Raw genomic sequence first — 27,695 nt, 5'->3', positions numbered from 1 at the left:
GGACAGACAATAAACACTGGAGAGAAATGCTAACACAGACAGGACCGACCCTGCTCACTCCCAGAAGGCACACTACACAAAGTTAGACGCTAGACGCCGAGACCAGAGGACACAGCACGGGGCTAACAGGAAGGGTGTTGTTGAGACGTCACCATGGGACATTAAAAACAAAACCCAACAAAGTTAAAACCTCGGCATTTTCCGATTCATCAATGGAAATTTGCTGGAAAAGAAGAAAGGAGGGGAGAAAAACAAAAAGATTTGTTAGGAAGGGAAACATAAGATTCTAAATGTTAGAAAATTGCAAGTGTGTGCTTATGCTCAACCACGTCACCTTCAAGTGCAATTAGACAGTGGCCATTTGAAGGAGTTTAGGCACTGTGGAACGACAACTGCACCGGAACAGAATATGCAGTATGTGCCGCCCTTATTCACATGCCGGGCAACAATCCTCCCGAACCCATCATCCAAGCAACAAGGTGGCCTTGACCTTGAACTGGGAGCCAATTCCCCGGCTTTGTCTTTCAGAAGCAGATAGGAAGGGATAGATAAAAGACAAGAGTACTATTAACTCATTTGACTGATTTATTGGGGGTCAGGAGGCCAAACCACAGTTGGGCTCAGTCAGATCTGGGATTAGCGTGAGGAGGCAGAGACCAACAGATCTCAAATCCTGGGAGTGGGAGCGTGCATGACTGAGAATCAACACTTGCCTCAGCTGGATTAGTAACATGGGTGCACCAAAGGGGATTTAAAAAAAAAAAAAAATCTCAATTCTCTTACAGAATTTTCTCAGTTACATTGGGTTAAGGATAGCTGGTTGGTTTCCATCTCAGTTACATCTCATTCTGAAAAGTGAAGAGTCTGTCAGAAATCCTAGTAGCCAGAAAGGCTGAAACTCTGCTCATCCAGAAGGAGGGAGCTTCCGTGACTATCAGAGAACTGACAATTTGTAAGAAATAAAACCCCTGGCATTACCTCAGGTTGGCTCAGGAACTAAAACAGGGATTGTTAAGAAGGGAAGTGGGATGTTAAATGAATTCTGAGATACCCTTTTACATTGGTTGCTGGCCTCTGAATGTCTTACCAGGCTTTTCGACCATTAACACAAACTTATATCAGCTTAACAAAAACCCACAGTGAACAGAGAGAGGCAGGCTAGAGCCTGTGATAACTATGTTACCTTTTCAAACAGGATCAAGGGGCCTGAAGGTTTTCTGGAGTTAAGAGGGATTCAGAACAATCTTTAAAAGGGTTACCTTTGGGGGTGTTACTTTTTTTCTTTAGCCACCGGCAAGTTTTAAACAGATTAAAAGCAGGATTTAGTGGCCATTTCACATGTAGAGTATTTATACAGTTCTAGTGCCGTTCTACAGGTTTGTCTCTTTGAAGATGCAGTATACAAAGATATGGGATGCTTCACACCAAGATGTGCTTCAACAGTACGTCAGCAATCAGTTCTTATATGTTCTCTATTTTTATATTTAATACCTCGGTCTTTGTATTCAGGAACATAAAGGTGAAGATAACTTAAAAAAGAATCCCTGAGTGCTTGCTATGGTCTGGAGGGGGCTTGCCTATATCCTTGCAGTTCACATCCTAGGAAGTTGGCTCAAACTGGTGACATGTGGCAGGTGAGGTGGTAGGAGCTAGTGGGAGAGCCCTAGGTCGCAGGCACTGTTCCTTGTATGGAACTAATAGTTTGATATTTGGGTTGCTTTATTATTATTATTATTATTATTTGCTTGGATTTGGTTCTTGGAGGGACAGGGTCTCATTCTGTAGCCCATGCTAGCTTGGAGTTCTCCACATGGCGCAACTTGACCTCAAACTCTTGGCAGTTTTCCTTCCTCAGATTATTTGATGTTCAGAGGTTACGAGTGTTAGTTACCAAGGTGAGCACTGGGTTAGTTCTTAGGAGAGTTAGCTGTGAGGGCAAGGCAGATTCCTGAGTCCCTCTCTGGCTTTCTGTTTCAGAATATGATTTCTCACCCCTCAACTACTCAATGTTAGATCATAGCCAGAGAACAAATGAATGGAGCTGTCCAATCTTAGAGTTTCAGGCTCCCAAACTATAAGCTATAAGTATAACTATTTATTTATTTATTTATTTGTGTAGTAGGGATTGTGTCTTTAGGCCAACACTCTATTACAAAGCAACCTCTCTTCCTTATAACATCCTTTCTTAGGTATTTCATTACAGAACATCACTGTAAGGTGACAATTGTGATTTATCCAGTCCCTGCCTTAGACACTTTCTGAACTAGCACATTTTGTAGCCAGTGGCCTAAACCCTCACTACTCATTATTCTGACTCCTTATATGGAATCTATTCAAAACTACAGCTATTGGATGGTCCTGGGACAGCCAGGATTTATAAACTTACCTGCTACCAAATGGAGTCTTTTTCAGTTGGGTGATGATTCAGAACTGAGCTGAAGCCTAGATATTCTGCAACATTTAATGTTCCTATCTTTTATGTAGCAAGCATATAGCACAGTGAAAACAATGTTAAGACTCTAGGTAAACTTCAGATCACCCAAGTGTAGTTAATCTGCATACTTATGATGTGTTGGTGAAAATCTAGGTACCTGGAGTCAGAATGTGGATTTAGGATCATGGGGCCTTGCTTGCTCTTAGCTGTATGAACCTAGGAAAACATCTAAACTTTTCTATGTGCTCACCTTTGAGTCTAAAAATAGTAATGATGATGATATTTATCTCTGAGTCTGACCTGAGTAAGATAGGCAACTGGCACATAAGAGGTCAGTAAATGTTGTATCTGGAGATTAAAAAGCATAAGTCAGCTTCAGAGAGATTCTGGTATATTTTAATTTATTTGCTAATCTGAGTCATATTTCTCAACAGTCTTTTTTTTTCCCCTTTATGAAATAGATCCATTTAAGCACACCAACACCTTTTGAGCAGAATAAGGTATTGTTTCAAATTTCAGGACAGGTCCTGAAGTGGATTGAAAAGGCCGAGATGAGCAAAGACACATAAAATCTCTTCATCCAGAGGGTCTACAACTTAGAGAAAAATAAGACAAGGAAATGACTAAAATTGGAGGACACAGCATGAGAGAGGCAGGAAAGGGCATGTACCAGGATTCAGAAAACTGGGGTTCTAGCCTTGACCACAGGGAGTTCTCTCCTTGTGACCTTGGGCAGATATTTCATCCCAACCCAGATGCTTACACTCGAGGAAGGTTAATGAGGCCTCTTCTAGCTCTGACTCTGTGGCTATGAAGACAGCACAGAAAGGACAGAGAAGGACAGTACCAAATACCCTCAGGAAGGTGGTAGCCATGGGAACATCCCACACAAGGGGCAAGCGGCAGGAAAACCGAGATGAAAGCATAGGAGAGTCCTCAGCACCGAGCCAAGAACAACCTCGTTTATAAAAACCCAAGCCAACTGGCTTCCTGGATGAGAGAAGGTTAGTTCTTTGGCTGTGAGGTTTTTCTACCCTTGAAAATGTTGGCCTGCCTGTGTGTTATGCTTCTTTAGTCCAGCAAGCACAGTAGTAACCATCAGAAATACCATCAAAGAACCTTGGGGAGGTGGAGTCCTTGATGACTGCTAGACTGAGGGAAGCAGAAGCACTTTCCAGGCCTCTGTTCATTTCAAAGTTCCATTAATACAAATGGTTAAGCAGCATCTTTAAATAGTCAAAGCACCAGGGTCAGAAGTATGGACCGCAGGGGCCTAGAACATCTTCCCCATTCTAGCTTACAGTGTTTCCACTTTCCTGAAGTGGGGATGACACAGTCCCCAGCAGTCTGGGAAGAGATATCAGTCTATGCGCTTGGGTTACTTTCTTTACCAGTTACAGGAGAGAGTAAACTGAGGGCCAAGAATCTCTTCTAAATGCTGGGCATTTACTCTTTCATAGCTTCTCCCTCTTGCTGATCTCTGTCAGTCTTCCTTTATCCACTCAGCGCTAAGATGCCCTCGGCTTCTCTCTTCCATCCTTCTTCCTTTCTTTCCATTAAAACTCACCCAGGTGCTCCTGTGTGTGTCCATATGGGTGCGTCATCTTCATTGTTTCTCACCTGCACTAAAGCTCTTTGCAACCACTGTTCATATTTATAAACCTATCAGGTTTCATTCACCAAATCTTCATTCAGCGAATAAGTATTCACCTTTAAGTTTACATTCTATAAACACTTAGAAGGACATTTATATATAGTTTTGTTTGTTTCATTGTTTTTGAGACAGGACTTCATGTATTCCAGGCTGGGCCAAGAACGACCTTGAACTTTGGGCCACCCTACCTTCAACTCCCTAAGTGCCAGGATTACAGGCATGTACTGCCACATCCAGTATTATGAAGTACAGGGTGTCAAACCCAGGGCTTTGCACATGCTAGGTTATCATTTTACCAAAGGGCCTACTGCCTCAGCTAGAGTGAGATTTAAAAGCCTACTGATTTGGGGACAGTGGAAAGGAACAGTACAGTAACAACTGTACACTTTTCTGTTCTCTCTCTCTCTCTCTCTCTCTCTCTCTCTCTCTCTCTCTCTCTCTCTCTCTCTTCCTTCAAGACTGGGGTTCTCTGTGTGGCCCTGGGTGTCCTAGAACTTACACTGTAGATCCGGCTGGCCTTGAACTCAGAGATCCACCTGCCTCTGCCTCCCAAGTGCTGGGATTAAAGGTGTGTGCCAGCAGTGCCCGACCTTGCTCTCTTTTTCTTATCCAGGGAGCCTTGATTGTTAGATAAGCTAACATTAGTGCGAGACCTTGCACAGGCTGAAGAGCAAGATTTCAACAGTCTGTTATATTAGGATGATTTAGGTATCGCTCGCTATTCTGACAGGGAAAGTTGTGGTTTAACTACCAAGGCTTCTTCCCAGAGCAGAGCAGTGAGTTACTGGGTATTCTGATAGGCCAACGAGATCAGGGACTGTTGGTAAAAGTGCCTAGCAGGCAGTTAGTGGGTGTTACCAACTACCCAGTGAAGCCTGGTGCCATTGAACTAATGCTGGGGTTCCTTGCTGGACGTAAGAAGCACCAGGATTGCTCTTGCCGCACTGTGCCCCTTGTGGGACACACTGCCAAATGCCCACTCTTGCCGTGTACCAAGAAGCATCAGGCCATGGGAGTCATCTATTTCACAATCTCAATCAACAGTGGTGACATACTTGCTTGTCTTACTTCCAGTTAGAGCTAGAGGGAGTTTCTTGAGGTGCTGGAAGGATTGTGCAACATCCCATCAAAAAGAGGTAAGTCAACCCACAGGCATGCTTAGCAGGAACACTAAACTCACGGAGCCGGGGACCTGACACACAGGAGGACATGCCTCACTGGGAAGCTCAATAGCAAAGATTCTAGAACTATTTCCTTAACATTAGCCTGTGGGTGAGTAGCCTACAGGAGACATCTAATAATATTTGACTCGCAGGGGAGTGGTCATATGATTCAATTTCCTTTACAGACAGGAGAAACAGCTTTAAAAAAAAAAAAATTTAAATAACCAGCCAGTAACTAAGGGGTTTCCAAACACGCTCAAGCCTTAAGTTTAACACTACAGTGTAATTAAACAGGAAAACACAGTGCAGTACCTTCTCTCCATAGCCTCTATCCTTGGTCATCATTTCCCTGAGGGTCTGTAAGACTTTAATGCACAGTTTCTCTTCATTCTCCTCCAGCAGCTGCTTGGTGTGCTTTATTAGCCTGAATAAAAGAAAGCCGGGAAGACATGTTGCAAGAAACTTGGTCTAACTGGTCAGTTGCAGAACAAACTTCTAAATGCACTTCAAGGCATCTATGCATGGACAAGCCGGTCAGCAGCCATGGCTCACAGGTGACACCTGCTGGCTGGGAATAGATTAACAGGTCGACAAGGAAGGAGCCGGCCACATACAATGGGGAGATTATGCTGAGTGGAGAAGGCAGACATAGCCCTACTCATAAGTGTGGCATTTTATCCACTGAGGATTGCTGTGAAATACGCCAGTAGGGTGTTTTTAGAAACCTCATGAGGATAATGGTTGGGCAAACACAAACCTTCTGTATCCACAGTCTTGTCTTCGGAGGAATGCCTAGGCCAGAGCCCACCATCGAGCTAGACAGGCAGCTCAGCTCACAGTGAAATCAAATGCAAAGATCTTGTCATAACACTGCCTGTTCCTTCTTAGATTATGGCCTTTAGGGCGTCGACTACACCACTAAATGCATGTTAGGAAATGCTAGGTGCAGGACTTTTGCGTGCCTGGAGGGTCATGACATTTTTTTGTTGCTGTTGTTGCTTGTTTGTGCCACACATGGTAGCTGTTTGCTCCCAACTTGTTGAGTGGAGAGGAAAAACAAAAGTGAACAGGCATGCAATTCAAATGGAGGTGGATGTCAGTAAATAGGATCTACCAGTAATAGATAACTTCAGTTTGTAGTGATCAGAACAAGACTCTAGTTTCTGACTTGAACCCACAAAGTTAAACACTCCTCCACGAACAGGGGTTTGGCCTGGTCTTCAGGGGTTTCTAGCTCCTGATCACCCCAGAAGGAAAGCTGCTTACTTGCAAATGAAACCGCCACTTTCACATTTCCTCCTGGCGTCCGTGTTCTCAGGGAAAAGCAGTTCTGGTCTGTGTAGAACATCCACGAGCACAGACAACTCGGCCTGGACCAGGGGCCTAAGCCGGTCCTCCAGGGCAGACACAATGTCCTGGAATGAAAGCGGGCCTTGGTCAGCAGCTCAGGCGGAAGCTGACTGTAGCAGGGTGAGGCACTACGCTGTACAGGCTAGGCTGTGTTAGTGTAGCTTTAGTGCTGTCTCCCAATACTTTCAGTTACTAGACACGGTCCACTCGTTACCAGAAGCATTGCCTCCCAATCCAGAAAACAAAGGCCAAACAAATCAACACGCTCTCCACCCCTTCATCTGAGACAGTTTATGCTATAATGGGCCATCCCACATATCTGTAAGTATAACACACAAAAACAATGTGAAAAGATGTCTGCAGTATGAGCTTAAAATAGTCAAGGAATAGGATGCATTCTTAGACACCGTTTCCAAGGACAATATCCATAACTAACAAAGTACATACCATATCCCACAAGTACATCACCACTGGTTTCCTCTGGGTGGGATCACAAGGGATTCTAATATTTGTCTACATAGTCGCTAGTGTTGTCTGATTCTTTACAATGAGCATAGTTTATATAATAAAGTCATATAAACATGGGAACACAAATGAATGAACATGCTGTATCAACATGCTAAATACATGTACCCTGATAGCATGATGGTCTTCAAATGCAAAACACACAGCTGTAGGAAAGGAAAACAGAGAGAAGTTGAAAGGGCTGCCAATCCAACACAACGAACACCATTTAAAGGCAAATGATAGGAAACAGACAAGGAATCTCTTCAAAAGATGCTGCAGCCTGTCCCAAGGCTTGCTGACTCGACGTTTAACTAGCAGCGTGCTAACACCACCATAACGGGATTCATCGTGGAAGAAACACTTCACTTCATTTTTTTCTTTACCCATTGGGGGTGTTAAAAAAGGAACTGAAAGATCTTTTATCCAGAATCTAAAATTAAATTACATAATGATAGTCTTGGCTTATATTTAAGAGACTCTGTATGGTAATGACAGGCCAATAATGTTTAGGACACATAGAAAGGGATGCAGAGTTAGGTAATTTCTCCTGGTGGGGGAAGGAGTTCCTAACAAGATCACAGGAAGCAGGGTGCACAGTCCCTAATCCACATGGCTTTCGTGGGAGTGAAGAGGACGATCTTACTAGCTTTTCTCTCCCTTTTCTCTTCACTCCTTACTGGTCCTGACTCCAGCACAACTGAAAGACTTTATGTGGAATGGAAGTAATCTTTGACACTACTTTAATGAACTGCATGAAATCTTGCATCTTTTGAGAAGTCTGTATTTTACACTGAAATTTATTTGCATTGTAATTTCAAATGTATAACATTCAGCAGAGAGTGACATCAAAAGCAAGAGAGAGAGAGAGAAACAGAGAGAGACAGACAGAGAGAGAGAGAGAGAGAGAGAGAGAGAGAAACAGAGAGAGACAGAGACACAGAGAGAGACAGAAAGAGACAGAGAGAGACAGAGAGAAGCAAAGACGGCAAAGCAATGAGCTGGGGAAGCAACTAGTGTTGAGAGAGCAAGTGTCTAGATGAGAATTCATTACAGAGGTGGGTATTTAGCAAGAGCCTGCCGTTATTACAAGTTTTGCTGCACCTAATGACTCCAGGACTCAGATAATACAGACCTAAAAAATCAGGATCTTTTTAAACCACTGACAAGTCTTTATAGCAAGTATGCCCTACCTATGCACTGTAGTCCATTTCCTAGGATATACCTACTAAATCTAAGAGGGGGCAATAAGCTGATATGCTTGTAGATAACTGACATGGACGGAGCAGTGAAGACAATGGAGTGTCGAGTCTGTTATCCTTCACCACAGAAGGTCAGGAAGCACTCCCGTAGGGGTCACACTTCCACTTGCTGAAGAAAGCCTTCTATCATAGGAAGGACTTCAACCCTTAACTTGACCCTGAAGCTCTACAAGCCTCCTCACTGCAGGGCAGCAGTAGGCACCTCATCTGTGCTGTACAATTATCTTCACATAGGATGTTCCCCACTCTTTGGTTCTTTAGATCTAATACAGCCTTGATGTTACTTCCTCAGACAGGCATCCCTCATCCCCTATCGCAGGCAAGATTAGCTCTCCTGTTGCCACTGGAAGTTTCTATGTGTAATTAGCTGATGAACAGCCTTGTGGCTTCCAGAATTTGTCTCTAGGAAAAGGGGAGATTGTTGACTTCTTTTCACATCATCGCATACAACCAGCACCCAGGGCTAATAAATGAACTCGTGAATTTATTTGCCTTTCTGTAAATGATGGAGCTGCACAGTGACTCCATTACTTTTTCTCATGTTAGTGAATTTCATAATCACAGGAGTAACCTTAAGGCATTGTAACAGAGACCTGAGTGCTCACTATGCTCCATGCCAGGCTCAGGACAAGGGCATGCATTTTCCAATGACAGCCATTACAAAATATGCAGTTATCACGTTGATGTAGCATGGCCCTGACATCCTTCCCATTGAATGGTGATTTGAATTTCCCTCCTAAGAAATTGAGTGCCCTTCTGAGGCTCCACTGACCAAATACAGGGCATCAGAAATAATGTCAAGTGACATCTTTAAAGCTAGGGGATAAGGATAAAACTGCTTTCAAGTGGTCCCTAGAAATGTTTGTGGACTTGGCTGCTATGATGGGAGGAAGCCCAGGCCACACAGGGAGGTTCTATGTACATTTCAGACAATAACTACAGCTGAATCAGCATCAACTGTCTAGTGTGTGTGTGGCCCCCTTCCAGGAGATTTTGTTTAGCAAATGACTTGTACTCCTGGCTGAACAGATCTCTCTTTGTGTAGCTGAGCTCATGCTTTGTGTCTTGATAAAATATACACGTGATAGTCAAATGAAACTCCACTTTTTTCAGCCTTGCTTTACCTGCAATCTCTCGATGATGTTTCGGTAGTCTCTAGAAGCTGCCAGAACAGAGTCTCTACGAGCAGCGTTGCGGGCCGATAACCGCCAGTTCATGGCTGTTTTCTGCACGATGTTGTGGGATTTCAGGAAGAGGTTGTTGACTTGGCTGTCCAGGTCAACAGGAATGGCTATGGCCCGGCTCTTGGCTGCAAGACAGACAGATGGCTCAGGAGTCTACAACATTCGGGATAACAGGAGATGGGTTTCAATCCTCATCACCCACTAGGTAGATCTTTCCATGCCTGTAATGGGCAAGCATGTATGGTATGGTGAAGAGGGAGACAGGGGAGCTCAACATTTAACCGCATTTTAGGTTAAGATTTCCCAATGCAAATTCTGGGGACAGAAGGACCCACAGACACTAAAACGGTTTCAAGGGTTGAAGCTCAATGTCGACTTACTTTTTAAATGAATGGCTTCTTAGGCATACTCATGTGTTTGTACATTTTAATAATTATCCAGACAAACCACTTGCTTGGCCAAGAAATTGATTTTCTAAATATTACCTATTTTGTTGTTCTACATAACAGCCTACAAAAAGCTGGCTTCTGCTGATCTGAACACCAAAGAGCATCTGCACAGTAGGCATTTCTTTCCCTCCCTAAAAAGGACAACTCCACTCTCACCACAAGGAAACATCACAGGGACACTCGAAAAGATACGTGGCCAGTACTTGTCAAGAGTAACAAGGAAAAAGTGAGAAACTGTCACAGACCATATTCGGGACATAACAACTGAGTGTGAGACAGGAGTGGAGGTATACCCAGGTGCAGAAAAGGGACATTTATGGAAACATTAGTGAAGTCTGAATCAGGCCTATAGTTTAGCTGGTAGTGACGTATCAGCGTCACTCTCTAACTTTTGACAACTGTGCATTAGTAATGGAGATGTTGAAAATGGAGGAAGACAAGGAGGGGTACAAAGAAACCCTATTGTATCTTCTTTATAACTTTCCTAAGAACCTGAAAGTATTACTAAATATACTTTACAAAGGAAGCTGAGATGAACACTTCCTGTTTCTGTGTGAGGGATCCTCCCCAAACCAAAGGTATCATTTCCTATCTTCAATGTTGCTTCAATATATTAGAAACAAAGAAGTGTGCTCTCTTGTCCATGTCTACCTGTGGAAGGAGCTGGAGCATTTTGAAGGATGAACCAGGGAGCACTCTCAATAGAATAAGAAGGCCCAGGGAAAGAATCAATAGTTAGTCAATCATTCCTAATGCTTTACTCTAGAAAGTGAAAAAGCATGGGATGAAAGTGTACTGTAAAAATAAAAAGCAGGACGCAGGGTTCACACTCACTGCTCACCAGTCTGTGCCCTGACTGACTTATCTAAACCAGAAGGGGACACACAGGACTTCAGGTACATTTCAGTCAGAAGGAGGCCATTCCTTAGGGGCAGAGGACTGGGTTTGGGGAGTGAACAGGCTGGGCTCTTTATGATATCACACAAGCATTGGCTCTGCTTTGGTTTTGCTTCACTGCACTTCCAGGGACTGAACCTGAGGCCTCATGTAGATGAGGGAGTTCTCTACCACTGAGCTGCATTCTTGCTTTCTCTGTGCTGTTATTCATGAAACTTCTCTCATCAACCCAATGGCCTCCTCAGATTTCAATCAACTAACTTGTGGAGCAAGGACTCACTCAGACATTTCATATGAACAGCACGTCACATCTCTGTACATTGCTGTCAAGTCTGAAGAAAACAGGTCATCCAGGCATCATCCTCTCAGCCTAACCTCTCACAACACATGCATGCACACAGGCACACCCCCACACCCACACACAATACCTGTCAGAAGAAAGTATAAGAGTACAGGAATCAGGCAGGGACTAAAGAACGAAGGCAAGGGGTCCTCACAAACATACCCCATGCTTGCCCAAAGCTAAACTACGGAACACAGAATTACCCATGTGTTCATTTTCTGGTCACTATGGAAATTTTCTTTCCTGTAAATCACCCATCATTTCCCAAGGACCACCCTTTCTGAGGAGTGTTGTGCTTGCTCCTTGCCAAGTTCCTGGGGCTCTTATTCAATCACAGGACTTCTCATCTCAGGTAGGAAGGTTCCCTGAACAAAACTAAGGGAAGATGGGGAAGGGTAAGTCATAAGTTTGTTTTTAAGTAGATATTGTAGATGTAAAAGAAGAAAAGTGGTCAGCAAGGACAGAGCGAGAACGCCCAAAGGCTGGGTAATGGGGATCCACAGGGTAGCCATAACTTACAGCAATTTATCAACTATTTCAAACTAGGCCAAAGGAATCTTACATTTCTACCACAATGGGAAGCTAAGTACCCTGACATGCTGTACCTGCAAAATATGTGCAATGGTACCACTTAAATTTGATTGGGAAGGGCTGGGGTGCTCACCTAACACAGAACAAGCCAGGACTCCACACCTAGCATTACAGAAAGCAAGGGAAAAGGGAAGAATGGCCTTTAAGACAGGAGTCTTGGGGTTTGGATGGGGGGTGGGGACAAAGAGTGGATAGAGAACCAGCCACTGCATAGGGAGATGAAAATTTCCCACTGTGGGAAAGGGAGCTCCTTGGGATCTTATGGGTGCTTTACAGGAAGAAAATTTCCATATAGCAAAATGCATCTGCTTGAGTAAACAAACTCATGCTTTGAATGAGGGACTCCCCAGGGCCTGGAATATCTTTATGAATTGTCGCTTGCCAGGGACCATCTGACTCTGAACTATGGAATCTTATTTTTCAAGGACTTACTGTTTCTTACTGTGCTGGCTTCGCAAAGACAGAGGCTGAGGAATCAAGGACTCTGGGTCTGACTTTGCAGCTTCCTTCCTCACAAGAGCTTAAGCTCAGTAAACAGCAGGTGACGCATTTGCATCCTATTACATCTAATTTGATCTGGTACCTTACCTACGTCAGAGAGCACCCGGATACAGCTCTCCACGGAGGCTTTTTGGCTTGGCATTAACCAGTTGCAGTGGTAAACTCTGAATACACCTTGCAGGAGTTGCACAAAGACAGGTTGGCGAGTCTGTGAAAAAGAGAGGCAGGGTCAAAACTGTGTAGAACACTGGGGACCTGATCAGAGACAGTCTTGGACCCCCCACAAGTTAGGGGGAGGACTCCAGAGTATGCTTGCTGTAGTGTCTATGTGAACTCCCCCTTAAAGGCCTGGTCCTCACAGTGGTGCCACTGGAATGAGGTGTGGCCTAGGAAGAGGTCCTTTGGGTACTGAAAGAATGCCTTGCCAGAGGGTGGGACCTTGGCCCCCTCTTTGCTTTTTTTGCTTTCTTGCAATGTAATGCCACCTCATTACATTCCAGAGCACAGGACCAACACACTGTGGACAGAAACCTTCTCAAAGTTTTGGGGCAAAAATCAATCTCTCTTGGTTTTTAACTTAATTATCTCAGGTTTTTCATTTTAGCAACAGAAATCTGATGAACACTAATGGAGAGAAAAAATAATGAGATTTTAAAAGCAATAAGACACCATTATCACAAACCCAGATATTTATTTTCTTTTTTATGCATTTTAAAGTCGATATTATCTAATCAATCCTGATCACAAGAACCAGCTGTGGTATCAAACTCTCCAGAGTAATAACGCCATGAACTAGCTGAACTACCGAGGTCAACAATTTCATCTGTGTTAGTGGCATCCAGTATGTAAGGGGGAAGCCCCAAACTTCCCTTCAAGCACCATGTTCCGAGAACAGAATCCAGAGGAGCCTTAAACTCATGATTCTTTTGTCTCAGCATCTGAATGGCTGTATTATAGGCACTTGTTACCATGCTCAGCTAGAACTTGTATGTTCAAGACATCTATCTATCTATTTATCTATCTATTTATCATCTATCGTTCTATCTATCATCTATCTCTATATATAGCTACCTACTTACCTATCTACTTATTTATTTATGATTTGTTTATTTACATGCATTGATGTGTGTCATGGGAATTCAGTTCTGCCCTTCTAGCCCGTGGGTTCTAGGGATCAAACCGGCATGATGGTAAGTGTCTTTACCCACTGAACCATTTCACTGGCCCTAGAAACTCTACTTTCAACCCACAAAAATGAAGCACTAAGTGGATTTCAGCAGAATGCTCCCTCCTTCCTTATTTATGGAAGACAACCTGGTTGTGATGGGTGGTGTATATAAATAATTCATTTTACACAGAGCACTGGGGACAAGTAAGCTACTTTCCATGAGAAGACCTCTCTATGAAAGTCTAAGTTTGTACTCCCTTTAAGTAAAAGACTGCATAAATCTACTAAGTTAGATACTGACTTTCTGAATGCTTTTTAGCATGGTGATTTCTATCTCTACCCAAATGACAGCTTTGGAGCTACCAGGCAAAGGTAACTGTCAGATGAGCTGCACCAGGGTCATCTGACTCACATTCCACTTCACTAAAAACCAGTGGAAGGCAGTAAAGAAAAAAAGTAGTGAAAATTCTAAAGGGATTTTGGTGATGAAAGAAAAATGATGAAAAGAATTAGAGGCAAAGAGTTCATCTTAAGGAAATGAGCCAGAGTACTAAAGAATTCAGTTTCTTCTGTAACTGTGGTTCATATATCTTCCCTTTCTTAAGTGCATAATACAAGGCAGACATGTCGTGCATGGCCTCATATGGGCCTGGATTATAATTATATGACATGGAAGTTACCTTAATGTTATAATGAAAGACAAAGGGTAGAGAAGGATAAAATTATCCCAAAGTGCTACGTTAGGCCAGCAGGGCACTGAGTCAGCCTGTCCTCTCTACTCAGGTCACCTGGGACTGGCCTCTTCAGGAAGAACATCCTGCCCTGTGTTCTCATCCATTTAGCAGGAAACTACATTACTCAGAGAAGTCAAGGGTGCAGGGAGCCAGAGGAATTGGTCAAGAAACCTAGAATCAGTTCCTAAGTTTGGTGGGTTCATCTTAGCTCCCCAGTTTATAAAGGGGCCCAATCCAAACAGCCAGTGCCCCTGGGTGCTTCCCCCGGCCAGGCCCTGTTCTAAGTTCTTTACAAATGTCTCACTTAGCCTCAAGATGACTCTGTGAAGAAGGAAGTGACATCACTGTAGATGCTGAACTTTGGATGAGAACTCTACAGTTGAACTCACTGAGAAGTGCCCCGTCCATTAGTCAGTTCCCCTGAGCCAGTGTTTATGAACCATCTGTTTGCTCCTCTCTGATCTGATACCCAGGGATATAAATGACCAAATGGGTCACCAGTAGCTACTTCCTAACTGCCAAATGCAACAGGCAATGTGATGACATCAGCTCACTTGACTTTTTGGCCAAAATGACAAGGCTGCTCCTATAGTTGGTACATTGACTGGATAATCAGGACCAATACGGGGATCACAGGATACATTTAATTGCAAGATCTGTCCACAAGGGAGCACTATTGGAAAGTGTTAGAAGCTCTGACAGGCAAGGCCTTGTGGAAGGGACAGTAGGAAACTGGCTCCTGTCCATCCTTTCTTCTTTCTTTTCCTCCCTCCCTCTGCCCACCTCTCTTCTGTCCACGTGTCCAGTTCAGTTCATTTTGGAGCTACGTATAATCCCACTTTCCCTCTCCAGACTAGAGCTAAAGCAGGTGCCTCACTGTAATATGAACCGAATTTAGTTATTCCTCAGCCCTAGGTCCTGCGGTCCTACGTGGTTCTGAATCCTAGCCTACCTGTGTTTACCTCTGGCCTCTCCTACCTCCTCCCTTGAATCACTCATGTTTTCTTCAGGCCCCTTGAAGTCCCCTGTACACTGCCGTGGCTAAGACTTCAGTCTACTTTTAATCTTTGGTCGTTACCTCTCTTCTAAGTCTCAGAATTCAAGTGCTCACTCAAAAAATTGACAACTAGGTGCCAGTTGTAAGGCTAGCAACAAAGGTCCCAGCAATGTCTGAGAGATGGCCGTTTAAAGACCCACATAGGCTCCCACCTTTGAACCATCTGCTGTGTGCTAGACACTGTACTGAGTGTTTCAAATAAGGATCATCTCTCATTCTCACAAGAGAACACAAAGTTGATGCTATATCTTTCTTGTACAAAAGAGAAAAGAAGTTCTGTGCTGGCACCCTTGAGAGGTCAAAGCAGGAGGATCAGGAGTTCAAGGCCAGCCTTGGCAGCAGAGTGAGTCCAAAGCCATCACAGGTTATATAAGACCCGATTTCAAAACAGAAAGAAGAAAAGGAGAGGAGCTACAGGGGGGGGGGGGGCATAAAGGAGAGGAGCTGCAGGGGGGCATAAAGGAGAGGAGCTGAAGGGGGGCATAAAGGAGAGGAGCTGCAGGGGGCGTAAAGGAGAGGAGATGAATGGGGGCGTAAAGGAGAGGAGATGAATGGGGGTGTAAAGGAGAGGAGATGATGGGGGGCATGAAGGAGAGGAGATGAATGGGGCAAGGGGGTAGAGGGGGAAGACTAGAGGAGAAGGGAGGGCAGTGGAAATTCCGTGTCCTCCCATGTTTAACGGAGCTTGTATGGGACAGAGCAGAGATCCACTCTGTCTTGCCCTAAAGCCTCCAGAATCCTCTTCCTCCCTGGGTTCCACATTTCCATGCTGGTTCACGGACATTTTGCTGACAGTTCAAATGCACTGCAACTAATACCATGTTCATCATTTTTGTCCCTGACATATAAGGGAGGAAGAAGGAATTGAGATGTGGCTAAGGAAAAGACATGCCTTATGAAAGAAAAGTATGGGAGGCTGTGAGACCACCACGGGAGTGTGCATTAGCAACAAATGGTTCAGAAATCTATCAGCCACTTCTTCAAAATTAGACTTTAATTTCCAGATACATATGGGATAGCCTATGCCTTAGGGGGGACGCAGAGCATTTGTTATTTGAAGATTTACTTCTCTAGCAATTCCTGCTTATCAGTTAGTTAAATTTGGTCCACAGAAGGAATTGGTAGCAGCCAAGGTGAGAAGCCATAATAAAAGTACCATTTAAAGCTGTGTGTGTGTGTGTGCGCGCGCACGTGCCCGTGAGTGCACACCCACATGCATATGGTGCACATGTTCAACAGCACAGGAGTGTAAATCAAAAGACAGCTCTCAGGAGCTGGTTCTCTATTGCTACCTTGTAGATATAGTGATAGAAATCATGTCACTAGGCCTATAAGCAAGTGCCTCAACCTGCTCAGCTAGCCCACAGTACACATGTTATGTTTTCAACACTGTTTCATTAACTCCAGGGGCATTACCACAGCGACTGTCACTTTATACTATGAGAGAAGCAGGTCTGGCCTCACTAGCCATTGTGATGTCCTGGTTGGCACCTAGTGTCTAAGAACGAACAGGCTGCTAATGGGCTATACTCCTCAAGCATGTATCCTTGGGTTACTCAAGGACTAAAAGTATATGAAAAAATGATCAGGTTTATATGGAATTCTCCCCCATTTTCCCCTATCTTAGCCTCTGAACAATAAGGTGGACACACAGCAGCTGCATGGCAGGGCTTGCTGTAAGTCTTGGTTTAAAGTGTGTGGGAGCACGTGGGTAGATTCTACGCTATTACTCACCTCTTAGCATCCAGGACTTAAGCATCCCTGAGTTTTAGGTTTCAGTATGAGAGGGCAGGAAAGGTCCCAGCGCCAATCCCTATAGATACTATGGTTAACTGCACTTTTGCTTCTGCTTCCAAAGGTCCCCGGCAGAGCGGCCATGCATTCTGACTTTGAAGAAAGGCTCATTTGCAGCTCACTGCATACTGCCTGGACCTGGACCACACAGTCCCACATGATCTCACCTGCAGAGTGGTACTCTGGTCTGAGAAGGGAGAGCTGAAGAAGGTGGTAACGATGCTCATCACGATTTCAGTGACGTACTTCTCCAGAATCGAGTCTGCGTGCTTCCTGTCACTTGTGTTGTTACAGGCCTGGAAAACAGGTGAACGCTGGAAACATGGCGTGCAAACCTACTCCACAAGTATCAAGAAACCCATCACCTCCCCACCAATTGCAGGACAAAAGTAATGATCTGTAGGCCAGTGGTTATCCCAGAAAAAGTTCATTACAGCAAATTAATTAATTAATTAATTAATTCTGCATTGTGAAAAAGGAGAAGACAACTCAGCTTGGGTAGCATGACATAACACAGAATACAATTGGTAAGAAACTGCCATGCCATTCATCTAACTTCTTGCCTATACCCAGCAAGTTTAAAACCTTGAAGAGCAGCAAGTGGGACTGATAGTAGAGTATTCAATTTCCCTTAGAGGTAAACTGCCCCCAGATATGTTATCTGTCCACTCTGTCATCCATATGAGAAGTCAGATGCACCAGGAGGCCATATGCTCTTATTTCAATTAAAATTGTACTGAATTACAGTTATGAATAGGAGGACATAGTGTGAAATAGAAGACACAGACACATCCTATTTTCATGCCGTGGGTAACACACAGATACAGATATACACACAACTACACACACACACACACAGACACACACACAGACACACACACACACACACACACACACACACACACACACACACACACACACACAGGCCTTACCCTGCAGATATCCACGAGGAAATTTTCAAACAATTTCCACATGTGATTGCTTGTGTAAATCTCCTTCATTTCCACCTCAGTATCCACATAGCAGTGATTCAGGAAGTTAATGTAAGCGATTTTAACCTGAAAGCAGAGAGCAGTTTGGTGAAAATCCAGCGCGGTCCACGAGGAGGCCACAAGCTCCAGGCTCCTCACACTGAGACATGGTGCCCGTGTCATTCCACTTTCCCCGCTGGCTTTTGTTCCCGTGGCTTTTTGATTCTCTAAATCCACAATTATAAAAATCGAAAGCCTAAAGCATAAAGCTTTAGGGAGAGAATGGTTTTTTGGTCTCGAGGTAAGAGCTGATGAAAAAACTCTGACCAAATGAGAGGCTCAAGTGCAACTGCATTGTTTCTGTTTGCAAGAAGGCTCCATTAAGAATTACGTGGCTCAGGCTGGGAGAAGTCTGCAGTGAGTGAGCCAGGAAGACATGGCCTATGTCCACAGAAAGCGTCAATATAAGTGTCCACAAAGCACCTTTTATAATGGCCAAGAGGTGGAAACAGCACAGAACAGCATCAGTGACACTCATCGGAGAAACAAAATGTGATATTGGGCATAAGCCGTGTCACCAATATAATAATAAAGTGCCAATGCTTGTAAAACCTGCACACGCTGCAAAAAACTATGCTACGTGCAATAATTCTTCCAGGACAAGGCAAGTATGTGCAATTTCATTTATACTGAATGACCACAAGAGGCAGAGAAAAATTGGTGACTATCTAGGCCCAGGGGAACCAGAAAGAAATAGGGTTAGTCTGGGGTTTCTTTTGGGGGTGAATAGATGATGGTGGTGACAACACAACTCTGTGACTACATCTAATTATCTGTACAATTTAAATGAGAGAATTGTGTGGTATGGAAATAGAAAGTTAACTGAGAACTAGGCGATATCACTTCACAGTGAGCCAATAGAAACAAACAGGACCTGATAATATCAAGTGTTGACAGGACTGTGGTGCTCTGGGCGGGGGGTGGGGGGGGAGGAGAGGGGAGAATGTCAAGGACAGCAAGTCTTCTAGAATAAATGAGACATTACCAAGATGACTTGTAGAAATGTGTCCCCTATGGTCCAGCACTAGGAAATGAAAACAACCTAAATGTCCTTAAACTAATGGGTGCATAATAAAACCATACATACATACATACATACACACACACACACACACACACACACACACACACACACACACACACTGGAATTCTAGTCAGCTTTGTAAAGAAATGAAAGTGTGAAATTTTCGGGTAAATGGATGGAACTAAAAAATATTATATTGTGAGATACTGCAGCTCCAGAAAGATAAGCACCATGTTTTCTCTTGTTTGTGAGGCCCAGGTCTTTAGATGTGAGTATATATAGCTTGGGGTAACTGCGGACACTAGGAAAGTTAAAGTGACCATGCTGAGAGCAGGGGACAGGAACACTAGAGTGGGATATAGTAGGACATAGTTACTATGCAAAGAGAAATGGGAAAATGGGTAAGGATTTACTTCTTTGTTTGAGAGAGTTTTACGGTGTATCTCTGCATGGCCTGGTGCTACTATGTAACCCAGGCTAGCCTCAAATTCATGGCACTCCTCCTGCCCCAGCCACCTCAATGCTGGAATAACTGGCATATGCTACCATACCTGGCTTTGCAGGTACTCTTTGAAGGAAGTGAAATTATAGGCCATTTTATTTTTTTATACCTGTTTATTCCTTACACCTATTTATTTCACCTGTAACTCCACAATTTTGTACAATGGTCACCCATTATTTCTGTACTAAGAGTTTTTGCTTGAAAGAATTAACTTACAGGTGAAGCTATCGCAACCCAATGCTAGCCTCGCTTCTAGGCAGTTCATTCAGGGCACATTCTCTTTGAGCTTGATTTGTTCCACAGCCCTGAGGCATTTATCCCACTCTTTGCGACAAGCAGAGACTCACTTGTCGCTGCTACTTTTCACACAAAATCAATATCGAGAAAAACACTGCCCCAGTGATGTGAAATCTTTTTGCAACATGAGCTGAAGGGTCTCAAACCAGAGGGCTTCCCAGGCCAGCTGCCATGTCCTGACCCAGCTACTGCCCCACATGCAGCAGAGAGACTGGAGAAGGGCGCTCTTAGTGCCAAGACGCTCACCTCTGGGATGCAGTCTTCATGAGTGACCACGCGGACGATGTCATCAAGCGGGAGCAAGGAGTTGCACTTGATCTCTGTGTACACATTCTTGCCCTCTGTGCACACGGCCAAGAGCTCCACCAGATGGATGTGGTACATAAGGGGGCTGTTCTCATCCATGCGATCGCGCTCAGAGCGCATCATCTGGATCAGGGTCTGGAAGGAGGCTCTGTCGTTGTAGAACACAAGGACGTCCTCTCCAGAATTGACAAGCTACACAGAGAAAAGTGTGCATTGGTGTTGCAAGCTTGCAGGAGTGAGGTGGCCTTAGAAAATTCTACATGTCCCTCCTCAAGCACACTGTGTCTGTATCTAGACTGACCAACCAAAATTTCTTAACCGCATCATGTATATCCAAGGATACAGGAGTAACCATGGTGACCCTAACAAGTCTGCTGGGGATGACCAGTCTGCACACCAGAACATTAAGCAAAAACACAGACTGCTAGCCTGCACTGTCAGGATACTGTTTTTGTATCCTTAAATATCTTAAATATTCGCATCTTTTGGTATATTTTAGAAGGCATCTTGATGCAAGACTTCCACCCATTGTCTAATCTCTTTGATCATAAAGTATCCACATCTAACTAAGACGCTTTCCTTTCAGCACTCATCAAAAAGTCAAGTCATTTTAGCTGGTGTAGTGGTGCATCCCTGTAATGCCAGCACTTGGGAGGCTGAGGTAGGAAGATATGAGTTCAAGGCCATCCCTGACCACATGCTGAGTTTCAGACCACTATGAGCTGTGAGACCCTGCCACAGGACAGAAGAAAGCAAAACAGGACAAAAGAAAAGCCAAGGCATTTCTGTTCATAATTTGTCTCCTAAGATGTGGCCTCTAATAAATCTATTTTAACATAAATCAATTTTAACACTACATGGAGTACCAAAGGTATTTAAAAGGCTAGCACAGAAGTCAAAATAAACTTGGTCAATACTATTTACTCACTGTCAGTGTAGTTGCAGTATTTGGGGAGGGGGGGACACAGGCGAGTACGAGGGGTTACACCTAGGACCTTATGCATGCTGTTCAAGTGCTCTACCACTGAGTTGCATTTCCTAGTTGTGTATTTGCTTATTAACAACCAATTTTCATGAGTTCCAATCAAGGGTTTGGATCCCAAGACAAATACTTTTGCTACGTTACCTATCCTCTTCATGTCTCAGTTTCTTTCTAAGTAAAAATGGGACAAAATGTGAGCTCGGACTCAAGAGTTTTGTTGTATAGAATAAATAGACAATCAAATACAAGTTTCTCAGACAATATGCAGACTACTGTGCACGCCAAGTAAACGTTAGTCATTCCTACTATTGTCATTACGTCATTTAGTCTGCACAGTAAGTGACAACACTCACTGAACAGAAAGGCTCAGAAGTCTTGAGATGTCAAGATACGAGAGCCAATATATGCAAGCCAGTAAGCAAGGCAGCCGACATTTGTACCCTAGGCTGAGCCAGCTCTCCTGTCCCTGGAGCTATAGATGTAGATGCCATAGTGAATCCAAGCATGGGGTGAGTTTACTCAAGTTCCATAGAAGCCACTGTCATGTCTGCAGAGACTATAGTCATCGCCCCGAGCCGACTTCTGCAAAGACCCAAATGAGGCTTTGCCTCCATCCTGCAGGCCAGATGCTCCTTGTGGAATGTTATGTCGAAACTGTTCAAGCTAAGTAAGTGAACAGCAAAATGAAAAGGCTTAATTCCTAAAGAGGAAGTTGTTTTAGCTCATTGGTCTCACCCACATTTGACCTCCACATAGATGCTGGCCTGTCATTTATCTTTCTTTTCTCTGGCTAAAGAGTTCAACCAAATTGCCTTACAAGAAGTAGATTTACTGCTATAAAGAATGAAATGATGGGATAACAATTGAGATGTAATATGAATAAATTAATTAAAAAGATTAATTTTTAAAGAAAGGAAAAAAACAGAGTTTCATTCTATTGTGCAGTATAAGAAAAACATTGGTGAGACCATCACTCCTGAAATTTCTCCATCACAATAAAATATATGCCTGGCTTAAAAAAAAAAAAAAAAAAGAATCAGATCAGACTCTTGCCTAAGCCACAAATTTGAGAAACTACACATATGTAGAAGTGCACCCTCCCTTTCTACATAGCTCCTCAAGAGGGTGCCAGAGCACACAGATAAGGCTAATTTAAGTTTCTACAGAACACCAGATGGAGGTTGATGCAAATACGTGGTTGTCACCTCAGCCATGACCATGTCTTGGCACTTTTTAATGAATTTCCCTTCTGCCTTGACAATCGTCTGGAGAAACTTGATATACTGGACATTTCGACCGTGGGTCTCTATGCAGTGAACGAAGTGCTGGACCACTCTCTCGTTGATCTCACTGCACAGCTGGAAGTTGTTCATGAAGATGTGCTGCATGGTCACTGCCTCCAGGATCTGGCACAAGACAAGGACCAAGCACAAGGATACGGTCAGAAAGAGGCCAGTCGGGCTGCTGAAACCTAGAGGGACTCCTGCAGTTGAGCGTCCTTTTCGTTCTTGCTCCACGCTGCCCCAGCAGTTAGCACACTTCTCGTTTTCTATAAGATACCGCCAAACAGCTTTTCACAAGGTGTTCTGTGTATTTTACAGTACACCTTACAGTTTAGTACAGCTGTTCTATATTTATGTGTACAAATGTTTTGTCTGCATGCATGTATGTACTTCGTGTATACCTGGTGCATGCAGAAGTCAGAAGAGGGCGTCAGGTCCTCTGGAACTGGAGTTCTGAGTGGTTGTGAGGCATCATGTGAATGCTAAGAACTGAACCCTAGTCCTCTGCAAGAGCAATGCGTGCTCTTAACTACTGAGCCATCTCTCCTGCCCACTAAGCTATGCTATATCCCCGTAACACAGTCTTTTATTTTAATTAAGTCTTTTTTTAAAAAAAGATTTATTTATTATTATGTATATAGTGCTCTGCCTGCATGTAAACCTGCATGCCAGAAGAGGGCATCAGATCACATCATAGATGGTTGTTGTGAGCCACCATGTGGTTGCTGGGAATTGAACTCAGGACCTTTGGAAGAGAAGTCAGTGCTCTTACCCTCTGAGCCATCTCTCTAGCCCCATATTTTAGTCAAGTCTTATGTGCCAATTTGCATTTGTCTGATAACTCATGGTGTGAAGACCTTGTCTCATCAACTGAATGGGTTCATCAAGTGGAGACCATTATAGTCTTTTAAAGGCTATTTTTCATTTTCCTGACTTCTATTTTTTTTTTTTTTAAACTGTTATAAAGAACACATGTAATACAAATGTCTTCTCCTCTCTCTCCGTGGCCTGCTCTTGGCTGCTCTTGATGACAGCATCTTGGACATGGAAGCTGATTTTAACAAGGTGCTATTAACTGATATTTTCCTTTATATTGTTGTCCTTTACACACTAATGTGACTTGCCAAAGTCATGAAGACATCCCATGGTATGTTCCAGGAAGTTTGTTTTGCACATTTTATCCAGAAATACTCATAGGTACTGAGCTTTCTGCTTGGGGTAAGGTAGGTGCTTCCACCTTCTAATCTTTTGCCTCCTCCCCCCCTTTTAACATGACAGCGAGCATACATGACTCCAATATCCAGCAATCAAGAGCTCTAATGGCTCTACTATGTGTACTTGTGCAGACAAAGACATCTTTTGCAGTGTTATTTACAAAACCATAAACTAGACAATGACTAATTATTCAGTAATAAGAACTGAACTTTTTTTTACTTACAGACACTTTATGAAATGGCATTGAGCCATCAAAGAGATAAGTGAGAAAACACACTTATCTCTGATTTACAAAAGGCATCAGAGATGTGTTAAATGGGGGGAAAAGTGCACTGTGTAAGATAATGCATGAGTGTGACATCTTAAGCAAAAGGTGTTATATTTATTTAATATATCTAGAAATATGCAATTAGAAAACAATATAAAAGTATTTACTGTGGACATATTACATATTTAGCCAAGTACTGAAACATATCCCTCTTGTATTGGTAATTGTGGCATAGTGCTGGGTGCTATTAGGAAAAGATAGAAATGTACCTCCTTTGCCCTTCCTACTTTCCTCGTTTGTACCCATGGCAACCTAGGCTCACAATATGGAGTATTTATGCCCTGACAGCCGGTCAAAATGTTCTCCTTTGGAATGACTGCTGCACTCTAACACATCCCAGAACACAAACCATCAAAGGACAACTGCATTCTCCACATCCTCCCAGCACAGGTCTGCCCGGAGGCTTCCTATCTCACCCCTGGGTTGAGAAACAGGTTTATGTGTTTGTGCAGCAAAGCTTGATTCTGCTGGTTGCCTGCGCAGAAGTTCTGCAAGAATTCATGAGCCAGTCTCATTATCTCCTGCATCTTGGTGTCTTCAGCCTGTATGGGAGGAGAGATAGGAAGAGCACTTATTGTCAGGCTTCCGCTCCATACTAATACCCTCTACCAAGGTGGGACCCAGGGGTGTGTGCCCACCACACTGTAGGTAGAGTGAGGTGCTTGCCTGAGCCACTGAGAAGTAGCCAATAAGAAACAGATTCATGCCTTGTGAATGAAAACGAATACTTTCCCCCGGGACACTAGAATAAAAGCCGCAGAATCATTGCTAACTGAAGGATTCCACTGTCTCCCTTTGGCTGGAATTTCCAAATCCTTACTTTTGAGAATGGGTGTTAACAGTGGAGCAGAGTCTGTTTTACACCTGCTGATAAGTGCTCAGTTCATCTGTTCACTTTTTAAATTTCTACACCTATTGTTAAGAATGTCAACTTCCAGCAGCATGCACCAGGGAAGAGAAGAAGCACTGTTAGACTATAAATTAGTACAATTGCACCCAATCTACTGTCTTCTCTATAACCCCAGTCATATCTATAAATGTTGGCATAATGTTCTTGTGGACTATGTACAGTTTACCCTTGGTCATTCAAATGCTAATTTCTCTACCCCACTATCTGATTTCAATACAGACATTGCATTGTGATGTTTATTCTAAGTATCTTCTGTCTCAAGTTTGTGTAAACATGTCACCATTTGTTCTCTGTATTGCCAATAAAAGCCAACTAGCCAATGCTGAGCAATAACAGAGAATAGGATGGGGCATTCTGGGGAGTGAGGAGAGGAAAAAGAGAAGGAAGGAGAGGATGGAGCCATGGGATGACTAGGAAATATCAGGAGAAATGAACTGGGCCTAGGAAATGATTTAAAAGCAAGTATAATGTAGGAAATCTGAATGGGAGGAACTATACTAGCTTGGATGTTTGGGATGGTGTAATTATTGCACAGCATTGTGTTATAGGCTAATTAAATAGATCCTAGTCTCTCTATGTGTGGTTATTTGGGTATAAAGCTGGTTAAAGAGTAACCACTAATTTTATTAAAATTATTATTAATATTAAATATTAATAATCATTCAACATGGGACAGTATCTGCCCTGGGAAGTCCATGTAGTTGGTCATGTGACTTTCATAATTGTGATTTCATATTAAAATTCTTAGGGTTAGTAAAGAGTCAAGTACTGTTATAAAATCTATTGTCATCCTGCCCAGATCTCAATCAAAAACATTGAAGGCAGTAAAGGCAGAATGAGACTCTCTGAAGTAGAAGTCACCATTCACATCCTACCACATCCTACCACATCCTACAAAACATGTCTTGTCCTTCACTTCCTCCTGGAGGCAAAAGACCAGCAGTAAGGAATGAAGACGTTTGTCAGCATTGCTCTGCTCTCACGCAGACCTGGACTTCCTATCTGTGTGACCTGGAACAAGTTACTTCATACTCTGTGTCTCTATTTCATCATCTGGACATGGTGATTTAAAAGGTGCACTCTTTGTAGAGCTATTCTAGCCGTTATGAGTGGGAAGTGAGAAAATCCACATGCCATGCTCAGGCAGTCATTGCTCAGTACAAATCAGCTATTGGTTCTGGTTTGAACTGCGGTCACCAAACTTAAAGAGGAAGGCAGAAAATTTTTTGGGATTAGTGAGTCAAGGAGCTAAACTCAAAACACTGCAGGTACTTATGTAACTACCCAGAAACACAACAGCTATTCTGAGCTGACATGCTGGGCAAGAACAGGCAGAGAGTTGGAACTTGCCTATATTTATAGCTTGTCAACTCTGTCCCAGAAAATAACTCTGGAAGAAGACAAGACATACCCATCAGGAACAAGTAACATAGCATTGTGAGCAACCAGCTATGATAATTAAACAAAGCCAGAAGAAGAACAACACGTCTTTGTAGGAAGGATTGGGTACTATGCCTACCTCAAATTTGTGGGCAAAAGTTCTAGATGTAAGAAATCAGAGCACTCAGGACAGACGGATACTGTTGCTTGAGAGTGGCAACCTTAAACTCCTGCACGCTTCCACTTCTACTAGAAATAGGAACCTGCTCAGCTCAGGGCAGTAAAGAGCTTTTCAGGTTGGAAGGGCCTTTTCATGAGGTGAGCAGGCTTGGAAGACACTGTGTTACAAGATGTCACCTGGTGAGATTCTCTATCGTTCTCAGAAACTGGGATATTTGTGTCTATCCCACAGTAAGTGAGCATACACACACACACACACACACACACACACACACACACACACATACACACATGGGGAGAGGGTGGAAAGAGAGAGAGAAAGAGAGACAGAGAGAGAGAGAGACAGACAGACAGACAGACAACGGAGAGAGACAGGGACAGAGTGCTGCCTTAGAGGCACCAACTCCAGATCAATACAGTTGTATATACTTTAACACTGCCCTCTGAATGGCTATCATGAAAACCAAGGATCAAGCTGTGGCTCTCAAATCAGCCCCCGATACTCCATACTGGAACAGCGTGGGTGATATGCATACCTGCATTAACTCCAAGTTATCTACAAGTCTGACCTCCCAGAAGGATTCAGCTTGTGCTTTCCTAGTGACTGAGAAAGGCACAGCTCACCTTCCTCACATTGGAGAAGGCAGCTTCTATGTAAGGCACTATCTGGAATGCAAAGTAGCAGACCCAGACTCCACAGGGGAGCAGAGCTGTCCCTAACCACAGCTGGGCCACCCTGAACCTTCCTGGCCACAGTGTCCTTACTCCAGCAGCATGTTGACAGGACAATGGGAGCTAAGGAGCACGAGGGGCTCAGCAAGGTGCTGCCAGCCTACAGTGCCTGAGCAGCGGCCTTTCTCCAAGAGACGCTTCACCAATGGGTCTGCGTCTGTGATTGTTATGGAATGCTCAGCACTCTAAGAGTCATGTCAAAACTTCCCTCGGCCTCCGTCCCCCAGTATGTCAAGTGATAAACCACACAGCCTCACTGCTGTTGTGATGTGTGAATAAATGATTTCCCAAGAGTCATGTCTGGCACCATAGAAGCTGAGTAGTGACCTTCCTGCCTATGATGATTGGTTTTTGTCAACGAAATCCAGGCATGTCTGAAATGAGGGAACTTCAGTTGAGGACGTGCCTCTACCAGACTTGCTGGTGGGCAAGTCTGTGGG

The 27,695-nt window shown here is 43.6% G+C and overlaps 1 protein-coding gene across 1 annotated transcript in view; it reads right to left on the bottom strand.

The window, feature by feature from the left end:
* The window catches only part of Itpr1 (inositol 1,4,5-trisphosphate receptor type 1), a 333,498-nt gene that overhangs the window by 124,601 nt on the left and 181,202 nt on the right, over positions 1–27,695 (bottom strand). The window contains exons 31-40 of the mRNA XM_051155019.1: positions 24,470–24,595; positions 22,433–22,633; positions 20,186–20,437; positions 18,018–18,143; positions 17,253–17,381; positions 12,420–12,540; positions 9,492–9,676; positions 6,518–6,666; positions 5,564–5,675; positions 191–223 (exon numbers count right to left, since the gene is read on the bottom strand). Coding sequence (XP_051010976.1) covers positions 191–223; positions 5,564–5,675; positions 6,518–6,666; positions 9,492–9,676; positions 12,420–12,540; positions 17,253–17,381; positions 18,018–18,143; positions 20,186–20,437; positions 22,433–22,633; positions 24,470–24,595 — 1,434 coding nt within the window. The remainder of the gene's footprint in view (positions 1–190; positions 224–5,563; positions 5,676–6,517; positions 6,667–9,491; positions 9,677–12,419; positions 12,541–17,252; positions 17,382–18,017; positions 18,144–20,185; positions 20,438–22,432; positions 22,634–24,469; positions 24,596–27,695) is intronic.

Source organism: Acomys russatus, chromosome 13, assembly GCF_903995435.1.
Source record: "Acomys russatus chromosome 13, mAcoRus1.1, whole genome shotgun sequence".
Taxonomy (NCBI): Eukaryota; Metazoa; Chordata; class Mammalia; order Rodentia; family Muridae; genus Acomys; species Acomys russatus.
Note: the sequence above shows the minus strand (reverse complement) of the source record. Positions and strands in the feature narration are given on the sequence as shown.